The sequence below is a fragment of the Calidris pugnax genome, unplaced genomic scaffold (assembly GCF_001431845.1).
Source record: "Calidris pugnax isolate Ruff unplaced genomic scaffold, ASM143184v1 scaffold60, whole genome shotgun sequence".
NCBI lineage: Eukaryota > Metazoa > Chordata > Aves > Charadriiformes > Scolopacidae > Calidris > Calidris pugnax.
This window is the reverse complement of record NW_015090831.1, coordinates 138,599-157,303: the sequence shown is the minus strand read 5'-3', so window position 1 is coordinate 157,303 and position 18,705 is coordinate 138,599. Positions and strand designations below refer to the sequence as shown.

Genomic DNA, 18,705 nt, shown 5'->3' with positions numbered 1-18,705 from the left:
CAAGAAAGAGTGTGTAAGGGAGGGAGGGAAAGAGCACAGCGTTACTGGAATGATGTTCTTGAGCTCTGGGCTTACATTTCCTTATGTTTAATTTCCATTTTAAAGCCTAATAGAGAGGAGAGGATGAGAAAGTGAGAAGGAGGGCGATGGGGAGGGAGAGAAAGGGGAGGGGGGGACAAGAAAGAGTGTGTAAGGGAGGGAGGGAGAGAGCACAGTGTTACTGGAATGATGTTCTTGGGTTCTGGGCTTACATTTCCGTATGTTTAATTTCCATTTTAAAGCCTAATAAAGTGAAGAATGTGACTGGTCTGTTTCTGATAGACTGGAACAATGTCATTTACTACATGGAAATATGAGCCGCGCGCATTACAACTTGGAGCACTATTTAAATCTTTGAGGCTTTTTTAGATAGCTTGTCAAGGTTGCCATTTGTTATCAGATTTCATTATGCTCCCATGAAATGGCTGATGGTTTCATTGTGATTAATGTTATTACAGAAAATGCCAGCTGGCCTAACAGTCTCTAAAACAATGCTTACAATAACCATGTTGACAATAAGAGTGATCTCAATGAGGTCTTTTTCACTAAAGAAGAAATGGGATTAGGCTTAAGTAAACAGCTCAGTGACTAAGTCAATGTATTTCACATTCCATATGTGAGAAACATGAGAAATAAGGAGGGTTTTTAGAGGAGGAGAATAAATCTGTATGTTACAGAAGTTTGCATTAGGGTGGGCGCTGGGGATGGTGGTTGTTCAAGGTGCTCCCAAGGGCAGAGGTCCCAGTAGTGGAAGTGTGTGGGGAACCATCACTGGTGTGTATCACCACAGTTTGGTTTGCAGTTTTTAAACCAAGCTAAGAAATATCTCCAAATCTGAAAGCAAACAATAGCGTGTGATTGCCACCACTTTTGCTTTGTTTCCCATTGCTTTCTATTACCATAAAATAGCTTTATCTTCTCTATCTACACAGATGCATGTGTGTATCCGGATTTTGCATCTTTCCTACGATTACACTGAGGGGAGAATGTATAATGGCCATGTATTGCTGAGCACTGGAGCTGGGAGCACGTTAGTGCACATGTGAACATCTGTGCATTTGTGTGTCCTCTGAGGAGGAGAAAATTGCTTTAATGATTTTTTTTTTGGGTGGTGGGGTTGATCTCACTGGGTGGCTTATTGGCTTTCTATTCTGGTTACAAATAGAGGCCTCACGTGCTGAGTCGTACAACTAGGAAGTTTGGAGATGGAAAAGATAAGTACAGAGCTAAAAATCTGGTCACAGAAATCACAGAATGCTATGGGGTTGGAAGGGACCTCTGGAGATCGTCTCGTCCAACCCCCTGCCAGAGCAGGTCCACCCAGAGCAGGTCCCACAGGAACGTGTCCAGGTGGGTTTGAATGTCTCCAGAGAAGGAGACTCCACCACCTCCCTGGGCAGCTTCTTCCAGGGCTCTGCCACCCTCACAGCAAAGAAGTTCCTCCTCATGTTCAGGTGGAACTTCCTATGTTCAAGTTTGTGCCCGTTCCCTCTTCTCTTGTCCCTGGGCACCACTGAGAAAAGCCTGGCCCCATCCTCCTGACACCCACCCTTGAAGGATTTATAGGTGTTGATCAGATCCCCCCTCAGTTTTCTCCAGACTAAAAAGACTCAAGTTCCTCAGCCTTTCCTCATAAGATTGAAGCTGAAAGGAATTCTCTAAAGCCATTTGGTCTTTCTTCTTGCCATTAAGACTTCTGTGGTCCATTTGAAAGGTCTCCAGTGCACAGCTGCCCTTGGAGACCTGTTGCAGAGCTCTGCTGGGGCCTCGGTGCTGCTGGAAAGGCTTTCTGGGTCCCTAACCTGAGTGAGTCTGTGGTGTAGCCCCAACATGAGGGCTGTGATTTCGGGCTGTTGCTACTTGGCCTGTCCATCCTCGTCAGGAAAATCACCATCTGGCAGCAGTTGAGTGGCTGAGTCAAGTAGCTCCCTTTTGTGGGGAGGGTAAATCAAACTGAAAATCATTGTGGAGAGTCGGACCAGGAACTAAGAAAAGCACTTGGGCTTTTTTTTTTCTGGTTTGGTATGAATTATATAAAAAACCCAACTGATCTTTGTTCGGTCACTTTGTTCATCTGTTTTTACCCTTCCTCTCCCTCGCTCTTAAGTTTTGTGCGGGCCATTTCCATCAACAACTGCCTTCTCTCTTTATCCAGTTGACAGATGGTTTCTTAACTATCTTAAGGTGGAAAATCTTCCAACAAAAATAACCTCTTTTCCCACAGAGACCACTGACTTTTTTTAATTGCAGGTGATGCAAAGGACTGGGTTTTTTTTTATAGAATAAGGCATTTTTTGCTAATTGGGGCAGTAAATTGCTTATCTGTGCTTCCTCAAGCAGTGATGTAGCTTGGTATACCTTGATGCAAATTCTGAGCAATTTTCTTACATAACAGTTGATTAATCAGGTTATTTTCCCCTGAGGCTGTGTACCAGTATAAAGTTCACATTGTGTGTTACATTCACCTGGAGATAAAAAGCCTTTTTTTTTTTTTAATTCAACCTATTTTCTTCAAATGTTAATCAAATCGGGCAAAAATTGGAAATAGCAGTAGTGAATTCTTAGATTGTGTTTAACTGTCCTGTGGTAGAATTCAAAAGGTATTTGGATGCTAGATGGTGTTTTGGAAACAAAAAGGAGTTGCATGTGTTTCTTTGAGGGTTTCTGAATTCCTTTTAGGACAACTATTTATGGTTTTTGGTGCCTAAGCACCTTTGACATTCTGGTTCTCTGCACCTTCCAAAGAGAAAAAAAAAATCCCTTCCTTTCCCAACTTCTAGCTAGTTAGACCCACTGGTGCAAGTTGGGTGGAGCTCCTGACAGAATTTCTTTTAAAGTTTAAATCACCAACAATCTTCAGGAATTTGCTAAACAGCCTTTTTTTCCTCTTATTAATACTTTAATGTCTTCCAAGGGCAATGCTTAGTATACATTGGAGTTTCCTTGGCAAAAAAAAATGTTGTTAAAATTGCACCCCTGAAAGTTGTGCAGCTGGAGGGCCAGCAGTGAGGGTCACCAGCTCTTCAAGCTGCTGGTGTTGTGGTCCTTCCCTTCCGCTCGAGTTCACTCTGTGTTGAGCTGAAAAATCAATGAGATGTTCCCTTCGGAAAAGAACTGGTGAATGAATGTTTTGAAATACCAATAATATGAGATTTGGCCCTATTTTGAAGCTGGTTGATGAAATTATGGGTCAAAGCATGAACTCAAGATAGCACTGTATCTATGGCTGGACATCTGTGGTTTTATCTTTGCAATTATTATTTATAATTCCTTATTTTAAACTTTGCTTCCTTAAAGCAAGAATAAGCAGTGACATCTATTTTTATAAACAGATGAGGATGCTAAATTCATACAAAATGTTAATACAGGAATGACAGTAATTATAGTCTCTAACATTGTCATTCTTCTAGATTTCAAAATTTGAAAAATTTACCCAGCAATACTCTGGGGGGGTCTGTGCAACCACTGGCATGTCGGTCCTCTTCAGCTCCCCAAAATAGTTCTCTGTGTTTAATTAGAATATATATTTTTAAACGGTTTCATTCCAATTTCATCCTTACTCACAATTGCTCTGTAGGAAATGTGGGTCTCTGTAGCAGTTGTCATTGAAAAAGATCTCTTTGCTTTATCCGTTTCTTTTCTTTGAAATCACCTTTGTGTGGTTTTTCCATGAATTTTTTCCATGCTTGCTCTTTCTTCATTCTTTTTATATTTTTCTAACATATCTTCTTTAATTATCCTTCCTATCTGGAACATCTAAGTGCACGCATACGGAGATACAAATAAGGACATATGTGTGTGTGTTTATGTAAATGTAATATATATGACATTATATGTATTAATATATAATATAGTCATGTGTCTGTAAGTACTATAAATACACACACAGACGTATATTTTTTCTCCTGGCACCTCTCTTAGTATGAAGAGTAGAGGATGGGGACGTAACATATTTCAGAAGCCTAAAGGCCAGCTCTGACAGCAGGGGCTGGGTTTGGAAGTGGCCGTGGACAGAAACCTTTCTGCCCTGCCAGATGGCAGCTGGGCTTTGGTGGCTGCTCTCAGTCCCCTCTGCAGGCTCTGAGAGCCCAGCTTTCCTTTGGCTTTTCTTTTTCACCGTTGGCATCCCCCTGGCTTTGGTGTTGGCAGAGCTCCGGAGCCAACTACGATGCCGCTGCCTCCCCGCAAGAGCACGGGGCAAGGGGAAGGTGGGGGGCTCGAAGCAGAGCCCCCTGGCCAGCATCCTTCTCACTGAAGGTTTCTTTTGTTCTTTATTAGCAAACAGAACAAGTATTATTCCCTTTTACACATAAATAGGTGGCCCTCCTTAAGACTTTAAATTCACTTGCCTGGAGCAAGTCCAGCTCTAATCCTTTCAATGAATGGAGGTGGGACTGTGCCTAAGAACCAGCTGGTTTACAACCCTCCCGGGTTTCCCAAAGCTACTACAGCCTCTAACCACTGCAATGTGAAAAACGGGTATTTTTATATCTCGATGCAATAGGAAATTATTCATTCTGCCTTGAGAGAAGCATATTTTCAATAAAGGAAATTCCTCTTTGTCTGATTTTCTTCTTGCTTTGCTCTCCTGTCTTACAGATGAGCTGGGAAATTAATGAGGCCATGAAATCTTGAGGGTGTTATAGTAGTAGGAAAAGTATGAGCTTGTTTAACTTTTTTTCCGTTCTGTGGTGGTTTAAAATGCATTTCCATGTTGCACAGGTATATTGGATAGTATCTAGTGTACAGAGAACTTTTTTTTTCCAGGGTAGTGTGAGATGTTAATAATTCTATGGGCTAGATTTTATTATGATTTATTTTTTTCCTAAAGATAGCTAGCTATGTCATATTTTTTCCATTCCTTATTGTGCAAACTATTTTCTAGTTGACCTTCAGCATTGCAGAAGGCTTATGAAATGCTGATAATCCAGCTTTAAAACGTTAATGTGATTTTTAATTGTTTTCCTCCTCCTTGCAGATGTTCTTGAAGGCTACAATGGCACAATCTTTGCTTACGGACAGACATCATCAGGAAAAACACACACTATGGAGGTACAGTGGCAAAATTAAATCAGTTTGGTGGCAGCAGTAGAATAATATGTCCCAATTACCTGCAGAAGCCAGTTATCTGGAGCACTCAGCTGTGAGTGACATATACAAAGAGATCTGGGGATGTTTAGCTTCTGTGCCTTTTAAGCCATAGTATTTCTTTCAATGTGGAGTTTTTTTCAACAGATGTCTATAGGTATCTACCTAAATTAACAAATAGTGAGTCAAAAACATCTCCCCGTTTGTGGTAACAGTTTAGGTTATGTGTATATTTTAAAGGGTTTGAGTGAGGTTTGTTAATCCATAAATGAAAACAGTAATAAGGGTCTGTAAGGGTCCCCTGTATGCGGGATAATGAAAATTCATGCCTGGGTTATTGGTTTTCTCATTTCCACTCCCCTTCTGGGAATACCACTCTTGCGTGCTGCAGCACAGAGGGATGAATTTGAGAATTGTTGAGAAGAATACCAAATTCCACAAAATTCCAGCGGCTGAAGTTCTCAGTCTGTTTATATTTCTGCTACATGAAGTGTGAGAGTGTCGGGTTTTTTTTCCTGTGGTGGTTTTTTTTTTCTTTTTTTAACTGTTCAGTTAGAAAATAGATGTGAGAGTGTCGTTTTTTTTTTCCTGTGGTGTTTTTTTTTTTCTTTTTTAAACTGTTCAGTTAGAAAATACTTAGATATTCTAGTCTCTGGCTAAAAAAGGCGGATCATTCAAGCATTTAATCCTCGCGTAGGATTGTTCCGTCGCAGTGCTGTACAAGCTGGATGTCTTGGAGCATTTCAGTTCAACTGTGAACTGTAATGCAGGAGGGCTGCAGCAAAGTTTGGCTAAATGAGAGGAAAAAAAACGAGCTTGCGTTTGTTTAACAGCATCAGATGGTTTTGCTACACGATTAACACGGGTGACCTCCCTAACCAGAAGGTTAAAGGAGATGGAAAGCAATATTCTCTCCAGCCAACGGGCCCTGGTGAAATTGCCGTTCGATTGCCACAGTTGCTCCTTTCCTGGAGGATGCAATAACTGATGCCTCGTGTCTAATTAAGTCTGTCCTTGGGAGGATGGGGATGGAGGGGGGAGCGGGGAGTGGAAATCACTAGCTCAGCCCTCACAGATGGCACAATGGCTGAGTAATCCACCAGCTCTGAATGTAATTAAATCAAAATGTCTGCAGGGCTTGAGCTGGTGCTTCCACATGGCGTGGGGAAAGATCTCGTAAAGCCAATTTATATTCAGAATTACAAGCTGCGATAAAGAAGATGACTGTAGAAAAATGGCTGTTTTACTTATTTAATAAAAAAAAAAAAAAGCTGTCATTTTAAAGTGGAATCAAGTCTATATTCAGTTTTAATCCCCCTTTTAACTGAACATCCTCTTGTAAAGTTGCTAAAGTATGTTGTGGAAGGAAAAAATAGTCTGTAGTTGAAGAAATGGTAAATCCTCTTGGTAAAGCTGTTATGGAGGATTTTCTGTGAAATGTGAAGTGCTTCAGAGTGTTAGTGTTAAGCTTAAACAGGACATGGTAGTATAATATAGCCAGGATAGGCTTTCTGACATCCATAGGTCTTTCTTCTGTGCTGGATAAAACATTTGCCAACCTGTATAGCAGGATATAGCCAAAACTGTCTTAAAAGTTAGTTATTTCTGCCCGTAAGATTAAAGCAATCGGCTTTGACCTTCCAGTCGAGTTTTCAATACTAAGTCCCTATAGGTTGTAGTTATTATGTCAACATCCTGAAATAAACCAGCAGTGCCTCAAATGTTACACTTCACTACCTACTGCCTGCCTGCTATGTTTAAATGTGGAAATTAATGTTCTTATTAAAATGAGAGGCTTTAATGAGCGGAGAACTCTCCGTCCTGGTGCTTTGGGGGAGTTCACTAACTGCAATGTCAGCGAGCCAGCTGCACACATTTCTCCAAACTCCTTCTGAGTTTATAGCTAAATCTTTTTTTTAATATATATTTTATTTCAACTTTCCAGTGACTAAGCCTATCTTTCCCTTTCTCTTCCCTCTCAGTTTATGGTCTCTGTAAATTATAGTGGGACCTGCTTCAATCATCTCTTGTTTTAATAAAAATCCACTGATAAAAAAGTAAAAATGATATTTTTTTTATCATATCATCACAGAGTGTTGGTGTTACAGTGTTTTAAAGATCTTAACTCTTTCTTCACAAAGTGTTGAATGTGATTTTGCTTCACTGAAGTTTCTACTGATTTAAACAGGGGGAAAGCCCAAGCCCAAGAGGTTGTAGATGCTGTGGTTGAGGTAGATGCACACTTAATCGTGTTTTACAGATTGCTTTCTCTTCTGAGCTAGAGAAAGCAATGTAAAGGAAAGCATTATTATTACAAGGGCTTGTTGGGGCTAGAAGGTTTAATTAAATACTTTTATAAGTTGTCACTTACCCAGAGCAATTTGTAGTTGTGTAGTTCAGTGACCCCAAAGCTGATGCACCTCTGTGCAGACAGAAGTCTCTGCAGCAGAAATTTGAATTCAAACTGGCCTTTGGCTGGGCCAGCAACCCAGTTTGGTCAAAACTACTATAGAAAAGGGGACACTGCATAGCATTCCTCGTTCTGTAGCTGCTTTTGCCTCTGCTGCCTTAGGAATCACGCATCCTGCAGTGCTATATAGCTTAGACATACCTTTGGGTGCATTCCTGTGCGCTGAGGACGTACCAGCAAATCTCTGTTTATTCTAGTTTAGGGAAAAACTCCTTTCCCCTCTTTGAGAAGACTCTCTCTGTGCAGTGATACAGGGGAGTCAGTTGGTTTCAGTGAGCTTTTCAAGGGCTTCTTCAGGGGGATGGGATGGAGAGTGGGAAAATTGTGTTGCAGTCTCTGCTCAGTAACAGTGTTATGGGATGGAACCGAGTGCTGTGCTGGCAAATTAAAACAAGAACAGACAGAATCCTCCTCGGACACTGGCCATTGAAGAAGAGAGGGCTGACCCCTTTGATCCCCCAGCTTTATACTGAGCATGATGCAGATGGGATGGAATAACCCTTTGGAGAGTTTGGGGTCACTTGTCCTGTCCCCTGTTGCAGGTGCAACCCCTCTGTGGTCTTCTGCTTCCAACCCTCCAACGTGGCAAATAAAAGTGAGCACACCTTGGTTGTTATAGCAATAAGTATAAGCAGGAGCCTCTCTGCACACCATCCCTTGGCATTCATTACAAACATCAGGCATTCTCACTGCCAGAAGCAGACACGGTCTGAAAAACATACCATTAATTTCAGAGGGTGCATTCAGGTAGAAGAGACTTGACTGAAAAGTATTATTACTGACAAGGAAAATTGGTTTTGTTCTGTCTCTGAGCAGGACACAGATCAAATCTGAATTCCTATGATTTGGAATTGTATGGTTACCCACTATATTATTTAAAAAAAAATAATTCCCTACCACTCTTTGGAGTAAGATGCTTTGTTGTGCTGATATGGGCAGTATTACTTGGACAAAGATATATTCAAAAGGTATATTAGAGTTTTGAGACTCTGTGTTCTGATGGAGTGTTACAACTAATGACTTGTTATTGTGTATTTAAGCAGTTTCATAAAACGTTTGGAAAATAACAATACAGCGTGTGCTGTAGTTGGAAAAGGATTATATTTTGAGTTAATATTTCTATTCCATTTTTAAGTGTTAGCTTTCCTGTACGTGTCTGGCTTTTTCAAACAGAGCAATACAACTAAAAGGAACCACGCAGCCAGGGAAATTGTTGTTTTTATTTAGTATTCAGTTCTTGAAAGAATAGAGGAAGGTAGTTGTGCATATTAACATGGAGTAGTGTTTGTAAGGCACGGTTCTCTGGCAACAGGCCCAGCAAGCTCAAATCAGAATATATTACTCTTAATCCCCAAATCCCCGCAACCCAGATTTCCCTTTAGCTTTCTAGCATTGTGGTGAAAGAGAAACAAAAAGCTTTAATACTTCTTGTTTGTGACATGTTTCCAAATACCTGATTTAACTAGGAAAACCAGGCTGTAATTTATATGTTTGTTTGTGTTTATTCCTCCATCTTTAATCGGAGAGTGACGGTGTAGCTAGCGGCAGGAGCTGACAAAACAGATAGGTGCTCCGTTGGGTGAAGAGTGCTAACACATTGAGTCATTCTGCCACCTTTTTGGTGCACTTAAATCAAATAAAATTCCCCCAAAGCAGCAGACACGTTCACGGGGGCCCCCACTGGAGGAAGGTGTGTTTGGCCAAGGCTTTCTCCTCTCCTGTGCCCACGCGAGGCTTTCCGAGTTACGGTTTGGTTTTGTGTCTGCAGGGAAAGCTGCACGACCCTCAGCTCATGGGAATCATTCCAAGAATTGCACATGACATCTTTGATCACATCTATTCCATGGATGAAAACCTGGAGTTTCACATAAAGGTAAATGCAGAGTGACACGTTACGCAATGGGTCGGGTGGAAGAAAGTCGAGCTGGATAGGAAATCTGATCCACACTAGAACATTCTGCTGAGGGATTTTTCCTTTCTCCCTTTTATAATTTGAAAAAAAACACCCAACACACTAAGGACATCTACTAGAAATAATCCCATAGAATTAGTTGCCTTTGAGAGACCTTTTTTTTTCAGCTCAGGTTTGCTAGTCCCTTGGTTGCCTTGTCTCTCTAATGCATTTGGTGGTAGCCAACTTGATAAGAAATAACACACTTACTTCACTGCAGCTTCTCCAAAGACCGTAGCTCAGCCCCACTAGTTAGGACCATAAATACCATTGATCCACATGACGTCTGTGAGAATATTGACAGGGATATAAACAGTCCTCCGTAGTATGGGGGTTTGAAATGGAGAAAAATGGCTCTACACAACTTATAGAAGGATGTTTAAAAGCAATTTTTAGCCCAAAAGTCATGGTCTAACTTGGTTTGAACAGCTACTATGTTTTACCATGTCCCTATCTTGATCCCAGCAATATGATTTCAAATTTTTTGAGTGACTTTTGATTCCTACTGTTCATCCAGTTTCCTGGGGAGCTCTCAGCCATGGGGGGGCATTGGTCCGTCTGGCCGAGTTGGGGTCAGGCTACAGCTTCCTTCCAAGCAGACATCAGTACAATTACCCAGTGGATTGCAGGAAAAATGAGTACTCTTCTGTGTCATCCATCCCTCAAAACGCACAGAACACACTTAGATGGCTTCAGTAAAGTTAAGTGGCTGAGCACAGGTAGAGTGTGAGAACACCGTCCCTTCTCCTGCTGTGACCAGGTGATGCTCTCTGAGAATGGAGCTCTCCTCTGTCCCTCTTGGGTCTGAAAGCTAGAGATGAACGACTTTTTAGTGCTGCATGGGTTAAAGCCCTTGAAGCACTTCTGGGGGTATATATGTGTATTTTAGTGCTGCATGGGTTAAAGCCCTTGAAACACTTCTGGGGGTATATATGTGTGTGTATATATATAGCAGAGTACCTCTGAACCAGCTTCTGATCTTCTGGAACAACTGGGTCCTCCTGTATTGAGAACCTTCTTAGCAGTGCCTGTTTGTGGGGGTGCCCATGACGTACAGAGAGAAGCAGCAGCCTTACCAAGTACAAATAAACCCTCTAAATATGTTAATGGACCTTAGATTGTGAAATATGGAACTCCTTAAGAAGCAACACCTCTGAATTTTTCTAGGAATGGCTTCCACAGGAGTGACACTGGTTTCTTTTCATCATCTGTAAAGCCATCCTATGGCTATTGCTGTTTCACTGGTTGCACTTGGATACACTTTGATAGCACAGATGGGGACCCCCTTGTACAAGACGTAGTAAATGCCTGTCCTGGCAGAAGATTATCACTTTATAAAACATGTTCTGCCGGCGCTGAATTGCTTCAGCGGTTTCCTATCCTCGTTGACGTTTATGAATATCTTAACAGAAAAGCTGCCTAAGTAGCTCTGAATGAGTGAGTGATTATACAAGGAGCTGTCATTGAGAGAAATGCATGTTCTGTCATTGGGAGCAAGAATTCAACCAAACTGTCAGACTCTTTTAATAACTGAGCCAACGTTGAAAATTAATACATTTTTTTTTCTCTCCCACTTTACTAGAGACCCATTTAGAACAGGGAGGGAAATTTGGTGTCTCCTGTGTGTGTTGGTCCTCAGCAGTGTGTTAATAGGATAATATAAAGCAAGTGAGTTATGTCTGGGTGAACCAGACTGTTGAAATGAGTTGGTCCAGAGGATGGATTTAAATGGGACATGGGTGAAGTAAATGCACAAAAGCCAAATATATCTGTCGTCAGGCAGGAAGATCAGCTCATCAGGCTAAAAAATGGGACATAATTTATTTTTCACATGAGACAAAACGATACTTTACTAAATAGCTAGAGTTTACTGACAGCTAGAATTTAACTGTCTAGTATTCTAGCTAAATAATCCCTGGATAAAGCTTATTTAGGGTAGGGTTAAACACCACCCCCCTAACACATTTCTGTTTGCTTCTGTGAGCTGAATACCCTTTTATTAAGAGAGTCAGTCATTCATTCATTCTCCCTCTAATTATTTTTTTTTTTTTTTTAGGACAGTTGTGCCTTTGTTACAGAAAAACTCATTTTCAGTTTCATCTTTGGGAATTGATTCGAGACAGAACTTTTACATATGCTTCATTTAAAAGTTTCTTTTAATATATATGTTGCTTAGGCTTATGTAACTGGTGTGTTAAACCACTGATGGGGCTGGTGAATATCAATATCTCTCTTACAGTTGTCAAACCTGACCCTCGTGATGCAGCTGTACTGATATGATAGCAAATTGATTTGATTCTGTTCAATATTTTTGTCAATTTTGCCTATGTGAAAAAAAAAAAGATTATAAGATTTGTCAGACTATTTTTTGTGTACTTTCCTGATGAATCAGTGATAAATGGAGAAAGATCAATGACTTGTGAATCATTCAAAATACTTTTGCGTTCACATGAAAGGTGTAATTCAAACAATGTGGGAGGTGGGGTTTATTTTTAGTTTTGTGCTTTATATTTTGACAGTTACAGAACTATAGGTACTGGGATTTTTAAATTGCCAAAGTTTAAATCTGTAATGTTTATGATTACTTAATTAGGTTTCCTACTTTGAGATATATTTGGACAAAATAAGGGACCTACTTGATGGTAAGTTCTGCATTTCTTATGTGACTTAGTGGTTTTTGGCTTGTTATAGTGCTTTGAGTCAATGCTCATGGGGAAACAGTTTCTTTCTTTGATAGTGATTTACATTTAAGCTGGATTTGTGAAAGAGAATTTTGCAGTTTAAGTCATCTGATCTCTGTCTCCTGTGCACCTACCGCTGCAGTGCGACGTAGCTTTGTTATAAATCAATGAGTACAGAGAATTTTACAGACTTCAAGACAGGTCTGAGCCTCATTGGCAATGTATATTCTTAAAGAAAAAAACTGTAATTTAAAAATTCATATAGTGTTCTGTTTGTAGGGCTCTGAAGGCACTGGGAAGGGACAGTGACGACAAGCAACAGCTTATTAAATTTAGAATACATTGGGTTCAACTTACTCCTTGCTTTGGTTCTGTTAGGTAGAGTTTGTTGGGAGGGATCTGTCTCTTTTACAATTTGGGTCTGTATATGCTTGCTGGAAGTTAATGAAACTGTGAATTATGTGTGTTGAATCAGTCTGAAGACAGAAATCTATGCAAATGGTAACACAAAACCAGTAGCGTGTATTTGGGCTTTTCTGAATTCCAATGAGTTCTTCTGTCTCTTTTGAAATTCTTGCTGTCTTGGCAAAATCCAGCTTGTTCTGTGTTTATTTTATTAATGCAAGCAGCGAACAAAAGCTTTTGTGCCATAAAGTTAACTTTAAAGAAACACGTACAAGATTGACAGAACAAGAAACAGGTTTTCTGTAGCAGAAATATTGGTAGTTTATAAGGAATGGGAAGCGACTACAATTCTCATTTACAAATTTAATACATTCATGGTATTTGTCTCTCATGCCTGCAGCTGACACATTATTACCTCGGAATATTCCTAATGATCTCCATCCTTTTTTGTAGTGTCAAAGACAAACCTCGCTGTACATGAAGATAAAAACAGAGTCCCATATGTTAAGGTACAAGGAAAATGTGACGCTCCGTTTTTCATTCTTTCTCACATATGCATTTATTTACACATTTCCATTTCTATCCCAGTGCGTTTGCTGAAATAATTCAACTCATGTTCTGAGTCTTGAATGTTCAAGTAGTATTGGATTTAGACAGTTTCCTGAAATATTAATGGGCTTGAATCATGTTTGCTTTATTTTCCTGACTTTAAACATTTACGTTTTGTTAGTATGGTGTTGAATTTTAAGTATTCATATTCCCATTTCACGTCAGATATGAAAGAGAAGAATTTTGTTCTTTAATGTTTTGTTCTTTACTGTTTTGTTGCATGGATGTTGTAATCTCACAATACTTTAAAACAGATTTGTTGGGTTAGGAATTTGTCTTATGACTTCCTTGGCCCTCAATTAATATCGCAATATATTTGTTATGAATGTATGTGAGCCTTAATACTATATATATAATATTTTTCTGTTTATTCTCATCCTGGGGAGGGCAAAAAAAAAAATGGATAAAATAATTCCTTCAGTAATATTGCATGAAGGCAGAGAACAAGGACTATGTACCTTGTCTTGTAGTTTGAGAGAGAAAAACAGGAATTACCAACAGGAAAATATGCCGTATCATTCAAAGTGTTCTACGTATAGAAACTCTTTTCCGTTCCATGTTTGGATTTGATCAAATCTTTAATCTTGTGAAAGAAAATTGTCCCTCAAGTTATCCCGTGGAGTCCTCCTGAAAGTCATACAGAGGCGTGTTTTGGTCCATTGCCTCGCTAATGATCATGGTGGCTGCTGATGAGTCTTCTCATTATTTTGTTCATCAGTGCTAAATACTCTTCCTGAGGGCGTTTGGAGTATTAGGACAGTTTCTAAACTTTTCTGTGTTCGACTTGCCTATTTCTAGGGTTGTACAGAAAGATTTGTATCTAGTCCTGAAGAAGTTTTGGATGTCATTGATGAAGGGAAAGCGAACCGTCACGTAGCCGTCACAAGTAAGTATTCTGGCTATAAAGTGCGGGTGGTAGTAGCTTCCCACTGATGTATTGATTCTTCATGTTCAGAGAGTACTTCAAATTACTTGAACAGTGTAATGATGTACATGATGTACAAATCACAGCACTCTAAAATTAATAGAGCTGTACTTTTTTTTTTACCACTTCACTGCATACGGAAACAGTTATTGACTTTCAGCTTTGAGAACTCCTGAATTTAATATATGGCGTTATATAGTATTGTTATATAAAGCCTCAAAATATGTACTGTCACACATAGTATAGATATTTTGAGATGATGTAGAGCTGAAATTATGTACGTGCACTCTTCTTTGTGCCACAAGTCAAGGACTCAGAGCAATTCACTGGTCAAATGGGAGGCAAAGACTGCAGAGCAGTTAGGGGGTTCTTGCTAGGTGAGGTTGAGTTCCAATGACGGCAAAGCAGACAAATCTTCCTCACTTGAAAACCAGAATATTCACTCCAGGCTGTGCCAAACGCGCTGCCGTTGTGTTGCGTGCAGGCTACCAGCATTACTGTGTTCAAAAGGGCAGGTATCTTTGGCTGGTTTCCCAATTTGTACTCTAAGATGTCTTTGATCCAAGCCATGAGCTTGGCAGAAACTCTTGTAGCTCCAATCTTTGTGCTGGAGTGAGGTTTGGGGCATGGGGTTTTTGTGCTAGCTTTTCCTTCTCTCTCTTTGATGCCCCTACCTTCTTGATTTGGTAAATACTATATTTCATTAGCTTTCCTGTGCCTTTCTCATCATACCAATAGAAATGTATCCTCTTCTTTTTCTGTGTAACATTTTCTCCCGTTGTTTCTGCTATTCTCTTTAACAAAAAATATCCAAATACACTTCTTGCTGTGATACTGCCTGTTGCGTTTGGTGCACCCAGAAAAGTTCTGACAGTTGACAGACATTGAATTTTACCTAGACTGAAAGGGCGAGGAGCAAATTTGGAAGTGTTATGGAAAAAAATGTCTTTGGAGGTGGAGGATAAAAAGGGAGTTAAGAAAAATATAAATATTGCTGTGAATGGGGAAAGGTGGTAGTGGATTTTAAAGTAACAGAGAAAGAGAGAAAAGAGATGAGAAAGGGGTTGACTGATTCTTAATGTTTTCTTTTTGCTACTTTATGAAACTTCAAGCACGATCTGGTTACAATCAAACTGGGAATAAGTGGAAGCTGAAACTGTAGCTGCCTGTGTTTCACCTGCTGCCTGGGTGAAGGAGGAGTTTTAATTCCATAAACAATAAAAATCACTGAATGTTTAAATTCAATAGTATGGTTTTTATGCAAACTTTTGCTAAAATATTGGGAAATTATTATTACTTCTCTTTAAATTTTCTTGCTCAACTCAAAATTATTCCTCTGCCCAGGATGCTGACCATACATCCTCATTGCAGTTCTGTGTCTAAATAGTGTATGTTATATCACAGCAGCTTTTTCTGTGAGCTGCCTATGTTCATGAAGAAACAAAAGGACAGAAGCTTTATTTTGTACTGTGTTAGTGAAATGTTATTTTATTATACTTATGCTATGATATTTTTTGTGTGGTTTTTTTTAACTATCTCTGGTCAAATTTTATAGCTTCAGGGGAATAAAAAAACTTTCAGAAAAGAAAGAAGAAAAAAAGAAGGGGTGTGTTTTGTTTTTTTTTTTTCCCAAGGCTACATTTTGTCATTAATCTGTTATTTTGGTGATGTTGGGAGAAAGTAAGAGCTCATTCTGTAGCCTATGAGATTTATTGCAGCTCTTGGTGTAGGTGCTGCTGTCAGAACAGTGGTCTGGGCTCTCCAGTCAATCTCCTCCTACTAGCCATAGGCTAGCTCTGATGAGATATCATTTCTTGTCAGGTTCTAAAGTCAATTAAACAAAACCTTTCAAATGTGATTGCAGATATGAATGAACACAGCTCTAGGAGCCACAGTATCTTCCTCATTAACATTAAACAAGAGAATGTGGAAACTGAGAAGAAACTCAGTGGAAAGCTTTACCTGGTGGACTTGGCTGGAAGTGAGAAGGTAACCTTTCCATTTTCCTAAAATGTGAATAATCCTGCTGGGGCCACTACATTGAGCATGTGAATGTGCAAATTAAGCTGGGTTTTACAGAAGTCTTATCTTAGGTCATCGTTAGTATGGCAATTGGGTTTTTTCTTCTTCTTTCCTTTTTTTTTTAATGTGGGATGGAGAAAAGCAGCAGATCAGAACTGTTGGTATGAAATGCAAACCCTAAAAATCTGCAATATATCTTCACTTATAATGAAGTGGATCGAACCAGTGTACTTCTATACAGCTTCACATTTAGTTATGGGTATTTGAAGAAAGTAATGTAATTTAATGTAATTTTTCAAATTAGAACAGCTATTTTAGCTTTCTTACATTCAGTTATGTCCTATTTCTAGGTTTTCTGTAATTATTTCATGTATTAGATCAATGAAATAATAGCAGTTAATGCAGTTATACAGCTGAAGTCTATCAGAAGCTCCCTGAAACAGTCTCTTGATTGTGGTGACTATTTCTGCTCTTCAGTATAGAAAAATACTAACCAGAAAAAAAACTGTATCTGTTTACCAAAGGACTAATGGTCTAGAACAGTACTGCAGTGGGAAAATGTCATTGTTTCCCACTTCTCATTCTAACATCTTCTGGAGAGTTCAAAATTGTTTCATTGTAAATGAAATAAATGATAAAACTCATCATTTAGCAACGCTATGGAGTTTTTTATTCAAGCTGGATCCTTGGTAACCCCTGTGCATGTCAGAATAGTTACTCACGATGAAGCAACATCTCTCATTGTGGTCAGAGATTTCTATTTCTTTCTGAAAATGAGAAGTAAAAGAAAAGGTTGTGTTTGATAGGCTGGGCAGCTTTCACAATGCTCATGGGAACACACAGTTGATAACCCATCAGTACAATGGGGAAGCCATTCACCAGAGGAATTAATCATGTTAATTTCTATTATTGCATATAATACTACATGTTAAATTAAAAACTCTTAGTGGTGTTTAGAAGATGAGTGCCTAGTCAGGCTCTGCTCTCCTCTGAAAACTACACTTTTGTTTGTTTGGGTGTACAAAAAACCTGCAATAAGGGTTCCCTTGGTAGATTGTCTTCTTAAAAGATACAATTCTGTTTCCTTTTGTCACATGGTGTTTTAAGGGGAAACTACAGATACTGTAGTTTTAATGTAGAGAAAAATGTATGGCTTCATCCTACTTTTCTGTGCCCTTCCCCACTTACCCCACTCCCCCCCAAAATAGAGAAAAGACTGTCAAACCATGTTGCTGTTTAAAAGAGTGCTGGTTCCAGGCCACCAAGCTTCTTGTCTGGGCCACTTTGGGATCCAGTTTGTAGACTGGTAAACTTCGAATTCAGGATGAGTGAGATCACACTTTTTCTGTCCTGACATTCTTGGTCCATGTAAGCAGAATACAAAGCCAAGATACTTGTTTGGTGGCACATTCTGTGCCACTGAGAGTACACCTGTGGTGTTCCCCATCTCTGTGGACAGTCTGGTCTTAGAAGTGGTCCCCAAGTATCCTCAGGAGAGCACGAACCTACCAGCTTTTCCCTGAACGACGTAAGGGTCAGCTTGCTGTTACACTGGAGGAAAGGTGGAATTTTTACAGGCTTCTACTAACAAAAAAGTGCGTATAAAATTCTCCTCCTTCATGCTGAGGGATAACCTTGCTTTGTTTTTCTTCCAAGAGCATCTTTACTGGTTGCAGTATCTCCTTGTAGCTGTGTCTGTAGAGGCTCTTGCCCATGGCTGAGCCTGACTGTTGCCTGCTCTCTTTGGTAGGTCAGCAAAACCGGAGCGGAGGGCGCTGTTCTTGATGAAGCTAAAAATATCAATAAGTCTTTGTCTGCATTAGGCAATGTGATATCTGCCTTGGCAGAAGGAACTGTAAGTAATCCTGTTTTGTGTTGTTGAAGAATGGCTTTTTTATCTATCTGTTTCTTTGCCACGCACATAAAAAAGTCAGCTAACATTTCAATTCTGAAAGAAGAAAATATTAGCTTTCCAGCCACAAACCAGTCACGCTTTTGCTCTTCCACTGAAGATAAGAAACTAATTCTCAGAGATTTCACTTGAGTGATTATCCAATCTTAGCACAATCAAAACAATTACTCTTCAGGATTGCATGCTTCAGATCCATTAAACCTGTCATTGTCGACTCATGTTCTCTCCCATTACGATATCATTACTTAAAGAAACTTGTTCTTGTCTCTTATTTATACTTTGATTAGAAAACCCATGTTCCGTACCGAGACAGCAAAATGACCCGAATACTTCAGGATTCCCTCGGTGGGAACTGCAGAACCACCATCGTGATATGCTGTTCTCCTTCCGTGTTCAACGAAGCAGAAACAAAGTCCACCCTGATGTTTGGCCAACGGTGAGTCCCACTTGGCATCAGGCTGGATGACGCTCGGACTCTTCCACGCGTTTCCGAGCCGAGGGGAGCAAGATGAGTAGGCACTTTAAAATATAGAGGTTATGGTTTCTGGAGTTGTTCAAAAATAGTACTGGAGAACTTGAGAAAACTGTCTCTTCATTCCCTGT

The 18,705-nt window shown here is 39.7% G+C and overlaps 1 protein-coding gene across 1 annotated transcript in view; it reads left to right on the top strand.

Annotated features, from left to right (window-relative positions):
- Positions 1–18,705, top strand: part of KIF5C (kinesin family member 5C) — a 93,237-nt gene that overhangs the window by 29,819 nt on the left and 44,713 nt on the right. Inside the window, exons 3-10 of the mRNA XM_014941184.1 lie at positions 5,018–5,091; positions 9,366–9,470; positions 12,142–12,190; positions 13,088–13,143; positions 14,042–14,129; positions 16,033–16,157; positions 17,941–18,045; positions 18,390–18,538. Of these exons, the coding sequence (XP_014796670.1) occupies positions 5,018–5,091; positions 9,366–9,470; positions 12,142–12,190; positions 13,088–13,143; positions 14,042–14,129; positions 16,033–16,157; positions 17,941–18,045; positions 18,390–18,538 (751 nt within the window). The remainder of the gene's footprint in view (positions 1–5,017; positions 5,092–9,365; positions 9,471–12,141; positions 12,191–13,087; positions 13,144–14,041; positions 14,130–16,032; positions 16,158–17,940; positions 18,046–18,389; positions 18,539–18,705) is intronic.